General features: G+C 29.4%; 1 protein-coding gene across 1 annotated transcript in view; it reads right to left on the minus strand.

Annotated features, from left to right (window-relative positions):
- The window catches only part of LOC111630382 (piwi-like protein 1), an 81297-nt gene that overhangs the window by 20028 nt on the left and 49480 nt on the right, over positions 1-11789 (minus strand). The window contains exons 9-18 of the mRNA XM_023374472.1: positions 8178-8258; positions 7892-8086; positions 5863-5971; positions 4278-4401; positions 4083-4200; positions 3897-4011; positions 3635-3822; positions 1185-1336; positions 988-1112; positions 676-867 (exon numbers count right to left, since the gene is read on the minus strand). Coding sequence (XP_023230240.1) covers positions 676-867; positions 988-1112; positions 1185-1336; positions 3635-3822; positions 3897-4011; positions 4083-4200; positions 4278-4401; positions 5863-5971; positions 7892-8086; positions 8178-8258 — 1399 coding nt within the window. The remainder of the gene's footprint in view (positions 1-675; positions 868-987; positions 1113-1184; positions 1337-3634; positions 3823-3896; positions 4012-4082; positions 4201-4277; positions 4402-5862; positions 5972-7891; positions 8087-8177; positions 8259-11789) is intronic.

An 11789-nucleotide genomic window follows, 5' to 3' on the forward strand; every position in this document is an offset into this window, starting at 1 on the left:
CATTTTTATGAATAAAAATTTGACAAACTATTTATCGTTTTATGACGAGTAAAATTTTTTCGTCGCGTTCGCGGTTTTTAAGTAATGGATAAACCTTCGAAACGCGAGGCCCTTCGGACCGTGAGGCATAGGCGGTGGCCCACGTTGCCCATGCCTTACGCCGCCCTTGGTCATAGAAATGATGTAATTTGAATATAAATTATTTATAAATACGTATGTCAAGTTATATTTTTATTACGACGCAAAATATATCAAGAGTTTACAACCACTGGGTGAGACGTTGTTGAAACAAAAAAAGTTATGCATTCCATCACGTACATAAACAGTGTCGTAATTCGCCAAGTGCAAATCAGCAAATTCATAAAATTTTTGTTTATTTTGAACAATCCGGATAATAGAGATCCGGATAATCGAGGTTCTACTGTATTTCATAAATTCAATATCATTTTATAATTTCAATAATTTATGGTTACTTAGATGACACTCTTAAATTTATTTAAATACTAAACTGAAAATAATAGAAAATTAAGCACATTTAATTTTAATTTTTGGCAACATAGAGATTAAAATGATATTTTGTAAAATAGCAATCATTTGAAATCATGTATTATGTGTTGAAGAAACAAGAAATTTATTTACTTTTCACAAGTAATTTTTTTTTAACAATACAAATTAAAACTTACTTGTCATATGAACACTCATAGTATCGGACATCTCTTGCCAACCTCCAGTTTGATGAAAAGAAACCTGGGAATACCATTTAGTCAAAGATTTATTCAAACTGGCTACAAATCCACCAACAGAATGACCCTTGCGACTCGAGTCATGGTATGTATCAAATCCAATCACCATCAGTGGAGCAGACAACTGAAATTTTTTCAAAAATTTAATATTGCTTTTTGACACTAAAATTAATGTAAACTACTTTACATATTAAATTATGTTATATCTTTAAATTGTCACTTTGTAGAAAAAAAATTGGCTTACCGGTATGGCAACTGCCCAAGCTTCTCCTCCTAATTTACAATTAAGCTGTATTCCTATTTTTGTTGCAACAGACATCAACATCTGTTTTTTTGATAAAGTTCTTGCAACAATTACTTGTGTAGGAACTAAAGAATAAATATGTAAATTAATTGTAATATTTAAATAAGTAGCTTCATTTAAGAAATCAAATTCCTTACCTCCAAGATCTACACAACCTAATTTCTTAATAGCATCATATCTGTCTTTACTATTATTTGGTACTAATGCAACAATCATCTGGAGTTCTGGATTATAAGTTGAGCGCATTGCACTTATATATGTGTTAGGTCTCACATCATTAATAACTGTACTGCAAATAACAAAAAAAAAAAAAATTTTAATTTCAAAATATTATAATGTTGATACTTTTTTTAATGTATTAAAATTTATTAATAAATAAGAACTTTCTTTTCTTCTTTTCAGAGCAATATACTTTCACAGTTGTAGATTATGAATGAAATAAAAAACTTTTTATCATATACAGTGGTACCTCAGGATACAAATGCCCCAAGCATACAACATGAAGTACGAACATGTTTTTGCTCCATGATACAAACAAAAACTCACCATACAACGTTACATTAGTTTGCAGCGCCATTTTTTATTCACTTCTGTTCATTGGTCTCAGTCCGTGTGTTTGCTTCATTGCTTGATAAAAAAAAATCTCAAGGTATTATCAGAAAGTGACTGATTTTATTAAAAATAAATATCCCGAAAAGGTTCACACAGGCCGTATTGCTGCTCGAATTAATGACATTTGCCTAAATCATTTTAGAAACATTTTAAAAAGTAGGCAAAGCCAAACCTCTTTAGATAGATATTTTACCAAGCAACCTCTATCCAGTGAAAGTGAAGGAAAGAAAACAAATAGCAGTGAATAAAAATTAAAAAATATATATATAAAACAATACTAATTTAAAAAAAAATTTTTCTAAGTTATTTATAAGTTATTGTTACATTATGTTATGTAAGGTAAGGTTTAGTATCATTTCCCTTCTACCTGTCTTCCGCCACCAGTTTACACCTCCACCATCGTCTATCCTCAGAGTAAAGTGCAAATAAAACTACATTTTTTTAATCAATTATTATTCTATTATAATTATTTATACATTTACAAGTACAAAACTCATTTTTCAGTGTTTTCCTTACTATAGTTATTTTTTTTAATATACTACTTAGCTTTGAGTGTGTTTTTCGTGTTGAAACGAATTACTTGGCTTTACATGTAATCGTATGGGAAAAAATGATTCACCTTACGACATATTCATAATACGATCTCAGTTTCTGAACGGATTAATTTCGTATCCTGAGGTACCACTGTATCCCTATGTAGTGGAGAATAAATGTGGGAAATTTTTGAAGTATTTTCCCATATGTTTTTTCTCATTACTGTTTTGGAAATAGATTTTGTAAACAGTTAAGTCTAATAAACAAAAGTCTTTTTTTTTTATTTTTACATAATTCCCTTTTTATGTGAATTTTTTTTCGCAGTAGTTTTTGGCAATATCCACAAAAAAATTTTTGCAGATATAGCTGTCATTCACCAGTGCCAAATGATCACCCTTGACGGATATATTCGTCAGTCACTGCTGAGTGGTTAATAGTTTTCACAAAGTAATTCTTACTCATCTAATTNAAAAGTAGGCAAAGCCAAACCTCTTTAGATAGATATTTTACCAAGCAACCTCTATCCAGTGAAAGTGAAGGAAAGAAAACAAATAGCAGTGAATAAAAATTAAAAAATATATATATAAAACAATACTAATTTAAAAAAAATTTTTTCTAAGTTATTTATAAGTTATTGTTACATTATGTTATGTAAGGTAAGGTTTAGTATCATTTCCCTTCTACCTGTCTTCCGCCACCAGTTTACACCTCCACCATCGTCTATCCTCAGAGTAAAGTGCAAATAAAACTACATTTTTTTAATCAATTATTATTCTATTATAATTATTTATACATTTACAAGTACAAAACTCATTTTTCAGTGTTTTCCTTACTATAGTTATTTTTTTTAATATACTACTTAGCTTTGAGTGTGTTTTTCGTGTTGAAACGAATTACTTGGCTTTACATGTAATCGTATGGGAAAAAATGATTCACCTTACGACATATTCATAATACGATCTCAGTTTCTGAACGGATTAATTTCGTATCCTGAGGTACCACTGTATCCCTATGTAGTGGAGAATAAATGTGGGAAATTTTTGAAGTATTTTCCCATATGTTTTTTCTCATTACTGTTTTGGAAATAGATTTTGTAAACAGTTAAGTCTAATAAACAAAAGTCTTTTTTTTTTTATTTTTACATAATTCCCTTTTTATGTGAATTTTTTTTCGCAGTAGTTTTTGGCAATATCCACAAAAAAATTTTTGCAGATATAGCTGTCATTCACCAGTGCCAAATGATCACCCTTGACGGATATATTCGTCAGTCACTGCTGAGTGGTTAATAGTTTTCACAAAGTAATTCTTACTCATCTAATTTTTTTTATTTATAATTACATTTTATCTATTTAAAGGATAAAAATAACAAAGATAAAAGACTACAAAACTTTAAAATGATATGGTATTTGTTAAACTTATACATAGAAATTTAAAGTCTTACATATCTGGTGGTGAGACTTGCATCCCCATTGGAGGGCAGACTCTTCTTAAAGTCTGAACAAAATCCTCTGCCTTGGTTCTCTCTTTAGATGGTGTAATAAGAATCCATTTAGTCAAAGGAATTGACATGAACATAGACTTGCCCCGCATCTCTCTCGAAAAGTCTGCTGTTGACGGATCATATGTGGACTAAAAAAAGAGAATATTTTATAAATACAAATAATATGTAACAATAATAAAAACAAAATAATTTTAAAACATACTTGAGCACCCTGGTGCAATATTGTTTCTGCTTGAACCACTCTGGCTTCCATTTTCACCAGTTGATCTGCAAACTTAATTCCCCACCCATCCATCTCTCTCCTGATTTGACTATGTCTATAAAAAAAATTCATTCCGAAATAAATATAATGAAGTGTATATTTTTGATTCTAAATAAACAAACTAACCTGTTAATGCGGTTGATAAATGTCAGCAAATTAGACACACGTTTGCCAGGTTCTAATCTCGTATGCATCGATAAGTCTTTCATCACACGAAAATCTGCCCTCATTTCGTCAGTTATTCCTATAAACAGAATAATTTTGTGTAGAAATATGTAACAATGACTTCAATTATTTTAAATTAAAAAAAAATCTACACACCTGTCATGCAGCATAGTTCTGGTATGAGATATATGAGATTTGATTTCTCAGTTCTCAGTTCTCTCTGCTTTGACTTACATAAGAGTAATGGCTGCCTGCCATCTCTAATAGTTATGTCATATTGCTAAGAAATAAAAAATTTGAATTACTTTTAAGAACAAACTAATTTTTATTAGATTTAACTGCAAATACACACACATTTTTGTCTACTGATTACTGATTCAATTTGCCAATATCAAACAGTATAAGATACTAAATTTATACTATATACATTTGAACCCAGTTATAATAAGCATTATGGGACTGACAGATTTCCTTGTTATAACCATTACTTATGGCACTACTCTTCAGATGTAACAACTAGGGAAATAATGGGCGGCTGCTTTGGGCACAAACATATAGGGGTACTCCAAAGGTGGCAAAATTATATATATAATTACATTATACTGTATTTTCATTGATAGTTATATAAACTACAACATAATTAATAACAAACAATTTTTTTTCACAATTAAAGATAATACTAATTAATAATATGCCCAATTTCAGTTAGTCTTTTTTATCTACAAATCTTAAAATTGGTATTTGCATTATTTTTTCATAATGTCAATACTGTTGAAGATGACAAAGAAAATTTTCTACATGCTTAAACGTTTTTAGCACTGCATTTTAACACGTGAATATTTTCTACTTTTTAATAAACCAAGAGACGTTTTCTTTCCTTTTTACATCTTTCTCACAGAAAGGTTCATTTCTAAGTATAGTATACAGTCATTTTAAAATTAGGTAGATTGGCAGAGTAGAGCTGGAAGCTAGTCAAAAAATGGGAGTTTTTCAAAAATAAAGTCACTTGATTGGCCTCTAATCCATGCAGGTCATAAACTAATTATCCAGTGGTCATAAACTAAGTAATCCTTTCAGTTAAGAATGTTCACGTTTGCACAGCTACCAAAAATTTGCTTGGTATATCCATGAAGTAACTCTATAACTGAGAAATGTACAAAAATACGCATAAATAAGAACTGTTATGACATTTTGCTCGTTACATCTTTGTTTGTTGNATTGGCCTCTAATCCATGCAGGTCATAAACTAATTATCCAGTGGTCATAAACTAAGTAATCCTTTCAGTTAAGAATGTTCACGTTTGCACAGCTACCAAAAATTTGCTTGGTATATCCATGAAGTAACTCTATAACTGAGAATTGTACAAAAATACGCATAAATAAGAACTGTTATGACATTTTGCTCGTTACATCTTTGTTTGTTGTAACAGAGTTCAACTAATTCGTTTCTATAGATTTATATCCTAGACAAGTAGAAGAAACTGTTAAAAACCCACAAAAATATGAAGAATAGTTGTCTTACCAGATAAAACATCTTGTTCAATCTGGTATGATGTATATTTTATACATTCTCAATAAAGATGTTACTTGAATAATTTAAAGCTTCACATTGTACATAACTTTCTTAACAGTTAAATTATTTAATAACTTCATCAACTTTATTCCCCATTACAAGAGAATTTTATAATAATTCTTAACAGAAAAAATGAAAAAAAAAATTATAAACTTTAGATATTCTTACTCTTTTATAATACTGCATATAAGAAATTCTCTCATTTTTCATTTCAAAAGTATGAGTTGGATCTTTGTTCCAATCAATATCCTCAATTCGGTAAGTACGGTTATTATAACTGAAAAAAAATTTTTAAATTCAGTACAAATAGAAACAAAGTTTAAAATTTTAATTGGCATTATTTTATACATGGGTCTATCAGTAATTTTCTAGCAACCCTATGTCCAAATCCTTGTCAGATTAAATGATTGTGTGTGGCTAATCAAGATCAAGTAATAACAACTATGCATCATGGACTACTAATCATATAACTTCCATGTCTAAAGCATACATTAAACATAGGTATTTCCATTTGATATCACTGACAATTAGAGTTTTTTTTCCAGAAGCCAAAGCAAGCTGAAGTTAAATGTAAAATAAGGCAGGGAGAATGTAAATGTGTAAAAAAATTTATGGTCAGGGAAATTTAAGCACCCACCATATTTATGTCTAAGAGAGTGACTGAGGATCCTATCCACCTGCACATATAAGAACTAATGTATATTTTAGCATTAGTACATGATGATGATATTTAAAAATGCACCATAGAATCAATCTATCACTGTATAATCCACCAATCCTGGAGCACCATACTAGATGACGTTTATAAAAAAGCATAGTTAAGCCTCTCTACCATAATACTGTTGAATTGCGAAAATTTGAACCTTGTTGCGAGTTCTTTTGGTTTCCTACGTAATGTTTTTAGTTTTTAATAATTTACAACCTTTATTTATTATATTTTAATTTATTTATACAGTGAAATGTTTAACTCCTTAATTAATTATACAACAAGAAAAATACATTTATACTCGGGTTTGGAATATGTATTTACAGTAAGTTTTTTAAAATTATTTTTATGGCTATGTAAAAAATTTTAACTTATACAATAACTTATCTTGTTATTATTGTTACTTTTTAATGTGTGGTAGTAGTACTGCTGATGAGGGGCATGCTAGCCCGAAACACGTGTAATATGTGTACAGAAACTATTACTACAGGTGATATAATAAAGAAATTTTGCTCTTTCCTGAACTAACTCTCATTGCTGTGTCAATCTTTAAACACCAGTATTAAGTCCTATTAATAAATAATGTCCAAGTAGACAATTAACAATAATATTACAATCTGTCACTGTTTGATATTTCTGTATTCATTAGTTTTAATTTATTGAAGTTTTCATTATTATGAAGATTGGATCATATTCAAATTTATATCCCTCACAGCACTGCAAAATACCTTAACAGAGTGTCAACAAGGATACAATTAACAACTTGAACATCAATGAACTTAAATTTTAGTTGAAGCTAATGAAATGCTTATATAAACTTCATTCAGAAAATTCAGAGTAGGAATAGCTCCAGAATATTTATTTCAACTTAAAATATATTTTAACTATTAACTAGTAAGTATATTAATAATATAATATTAAAAAGATAATTCTTTATCTTGAAATAAAGAACTAAATAAAATTTACATTTCACTTACAACATTCCCATATTTTTTGATAATTATCCCATCTAACAGTCATTCCTTTCAGTCTCTCTCTATAGAAAGTATCAAATTAAAACTATTGCAAAGAATTACTTTACTGTGTGTATTATTTTTTACTTGTTCATTCAAGACTAATCTTTTAACATATAATCACCAAACACCTCTCCTAATAATTAGAAATCAACACAATTCAAGAAATTTTTCTCAATTTATTTTAACTCCCACATCTTTAATAGAATTTCACATTATTTTTTTTCTAGTAGACATGATTTAGATGTTGATTCTGAAAAGTTATGTTTTGACCATTATTCTTGTCAATTTACTGCAGAATTAACAAAATAATTTTTAAGAATTTTAAATAAATTTGCATTTCTGGTACAAATAAAAGTTAACATTCATTATATACAGGGCTTAATATGTATTTATGACTAACAAGTTTAAAATTTATTAAATGTGATCTTAATGTCATTCAAATTATTTTTATGAAATATTGGTTAGAAAATATTACCGAGTCATCACAATTGCACCAGCTAATTTTTTTATACAGTTATCCTTAGAATTTCTTGTGTCTTCCTGTGCTATATTTGTCATCTGCTGAAGTACAGTATCTCGTCTTAAAACTTTATGAACTGTATCTACTGCCATCATCATACCAGTTTCATGTTCCTGGATAGAAGTAAGAACTCCTCTCCACAATTCAATGCTGCAATAAAAATTATTTATGTATTAAATATATGTATATTTGTTCCCTCTTTTTTGCATTTATCAAGTAAATATAAATTTAAAAATTTTACTTATGTTCTGGGATTTCTGATACTTCGAATTTATCAAAAAAGTGACGGCCCAACAACGAAAATTCTAAATGTTGGAGATTTCTGAAAAAGAAAAAAACTATTATTTAATATTTCAAAAAATAAGTCAAAATAATTATGAATAAAATGAAAATTAATTAACAAATTTCTTTCATTCATTAAGTACAAAAGTTTTCTACTACATTTTTTATTAAAAAGTTTTGTGAAACAATAGCTGGAAATAGTCCTCAATTTTTGAACTCCTTTCATAAATCACACTTTTGTATCCTTAAAAAAAATTTTTGTATGCCAAATTTGTATTTTCATACATTTTCAAATGACAAACATTTCAAACTACCGTGCAATAGGATTTTGACCTTGGTTTACTTTCCATATCATAAAAATCACTTGTGAAAATTAATTTTTATCATCTGTCTTCCATAAAACTGTTTTAAGTAATGTTTTATGTATTGTAATACTACGTTCACACACAATCCACGACTCACTTCAATCTCGATTTACCTACAATCTGGATTGTGACTGTTGCTAGTTGAACGTCGTGCCGTTCGCACAGGCAGTCCGCTCGAGAAGAACGTGGCTATTACACGCGATCATAAAACTGACCTAACTACGCGGTAAGTCACAAACACCAACAAACAAAATGGAAGTTTTGGTTAGAAATAAATACTTTTTCTTGCTATACATCTAATAATAGACAGATGTTGTCGTCTCTCCAGATGTCTTTTTTATTTCTCTGTCGATAGCCCGACACGTGTTCCGCAGCCATCTTGTATTTTCTCGCGCACGTGGGATTGTGGGATCTCTTATGACTGGATCTAGTTTTGAGAACTCTCTCCAGTCGATCGCGATTGAACCTCGTTTCGGTTGAGATTGAAACGGTCGAGAGCGTTCGCACCACGGAACAGGCTCCGACCTTAGTCACAATCTAGATCGAAATGCTCGGTGCGAACGGGGTATAACAGTCATCACAAAAACCCGAAACTTATATGTTTTGAAAAATAGACAAGTCTTTTAATCTTTCCGGGAATAAAACTTCTTTTTACAACATAATACTGTATTGCTTGACTTTTGGACAGCCGGTTTTCATATTCTCTTTACTCTTCAATAAAATTTATGCTTTTTAATCATTTTTATTTATGAATATTTTAAAATTACTTTGCAATAAAAATTTTAAAAAGTAATCTTGTATTTTTTTTAAACACTAACTGGCTTTGTATCACGTCCTCAAATCTTCCAAATCAAATTTCAGCCACTTCTAAGGCTCAAAGCTTGAGGACATACTTAAATCCAATGATAATTTATTTAATGTTTTAGGGGGTGGCCACAACCCCATCCTCCCTACTCCAAAATCTCAAAAACATAATAAAAGCATTTTTTAAATATTCAAATGTTTTATTGTTTTGTTTCATTCAATAAAGTTTAGCTGTTGCTTTTATAACCCATGTTCCTTGTTATAGTTTTCAGTATTCATTACTTAACCCTGGGCTAGTGCAGTGGGGTGTTTCGCCACCCCCAACGTTTTAAAAGTTGCACTATTCATAGATTTCGCAAGAAATATTTGTGTCCTCTTCAGTAGCTTCATGATTTTATGTATAGAGCATGCTCAGAAATTACTACGATGCTGCAGAAATTCCAGTAAGAGAAAAACAACAGTTCTCAATGGGGTGTCCAAACACCCCACAGTATTAATTACGTTTTTTTTTAAATTTTACAAATATTTATTTAGTTTTTTTTTTTTTTTCAAATAACTATAATGTGACCACATTTATTATTTATAATATAGATATAATAATCAATGTGAATAAAAATAATTTAAGTTTATTTTAATTCAAAATGGCTGACTTTCATAAACACATTGAGAAAATACCAAACATAGCAAGTTGCTTGTCATTTGCACTGAGTGCCAAAGTACAATGTCAGCTATTGAATCAGAGTGACAAAAATGCTTAAAAAACAATTTAGATTTTTACTATTGGTTTAATAATAAGATCTAATGTAATGAGTTTTGATAAATGTTGTTTTTTATTTTCGTGGATTTATGTACTAATATAATATGTAATCATACCTGAATATAATCATATGTATAATGACACATGCCTTTACCAAATAAATGAGTAAATCTTTATGAATTTTTACTTACATGGTTTATGGACCCAAAAAAATGTCGGGGTGGACAAACGCCCCACTGCACTAATGCCGAAAAAAACTCAGTGCACTAACGCAGGGTTAAAATCATTTTCTTATTTAAACATATTTCATTTCTTTTTAAAATTTTATGTATCAATCTCAGTAAACCTCCTATCAATATATCTAACCACTCAAATACAAATTAAATTGTTCTTACCACCAACATGTCTAAAATTCAGATGTTTATGCAATGCACTACAATACAAACTGCAAGTTGTTCTGAAAAGTGCAAGAGTATTTATTAATCTCAAGACTGATCAGAAACATATGTTTTGATATGTTCTCATCTAAGTATTGATTTCTTTCAACAATACAACAAGCAAAAAAATCTGGCTAATTAAATTTCCTAAGACACGAGTCCAGTCTTAATTACTTTTGATAATACCAAAAGATTAAATAGCCAATGGTAACAGAAGATTTACATTGCATAATCAAATACAAAACCACACACAAACACATAAGAAATTAACATCCAATAAATTCACATATTATTATGACTTTGAATGTACAATGTAAGCCTTCAGTTGCTATTGGATACTGAACCTTCACTACTATTCAGGCCCACGATTGCAGCTTATCAAAACAAGATTACTAGAGTTTGTTCAAACAACCACAGTATGCACAGATTTGCTGAGTAACAAGATGTCAGCAACAGTTGCAATGTTTAAACTAGTATCAACATGTTCTACGTTGATCCCGAAAATATTCGTGTTGACCTCATTGACCTGCATCGGCGATCCCGAATATTTCGTGTTTACATCGGAAACATTTTTTATACTAGATAATCGCTTTGTGTCACAATTTTTATATTAAAACGAACTTTTAAAATAAAAATTTTTTCGTTTTTATATTATTCAATATATTTATTTTGTTTGTGAAACATAAAAAAATAATTTTTTACGATACAGTAAACACGATTATTATTTTAAAAAAAATTTAGGCTTAACATCGACGAAAATTCAACATGGCGTCACAGACAACAAACAAAAATTTCAACATCAAATAGGTTAACGGTCAAACTAACTTAACCCTTTAAAATCAACATCACGAAAAACCTCGGGCAAGTTCCATAGAGTTTCATAAAACTCGGTACTTTCGGCCTTTTCCCAAATTTTTTTTTTTTGAATTTTTAAAATGTTTTTTAGGTCCCCAAATTTTTTCAGAATTTTTTGTCCGCGCGAAAAAATTTTATCGCGATTTTAATGAGCCTTTGTTAAGGCTCAATTGTTTTTCAATGGGAGTTTTTTATCAAATTTATTTCATGGTTCCTAAGTTGTAGCGCACGGATTTTTTTTCGGTAAAGTTATTAAAAGCTGCTTTTTGATGTCAAAAACGACCTCCGATAGTTTTTTAATTTTTTTAATTAATATATTTTATTTTATATTAATTTAATTAATTAGGGGGGGT

Source organism: Centruroides sculpturatus, unplaced genomic scaffold, assembly GCF_000671375.1.
Source record: "Centruroides sculpturatus isolate CEXI.00-Female unplaced genomic scaffold, Cexi_2.0 scaffold509, whole genome shotgun sequence".
In the NCBI taxonomy this organism is placed as follows: domain Eukaryota; kingdom Metazoa; phylum Arthropoda; class Arachnida; order Scorpiones; family Buthidae; genus Centruroides; species Centruroides sculpturatus.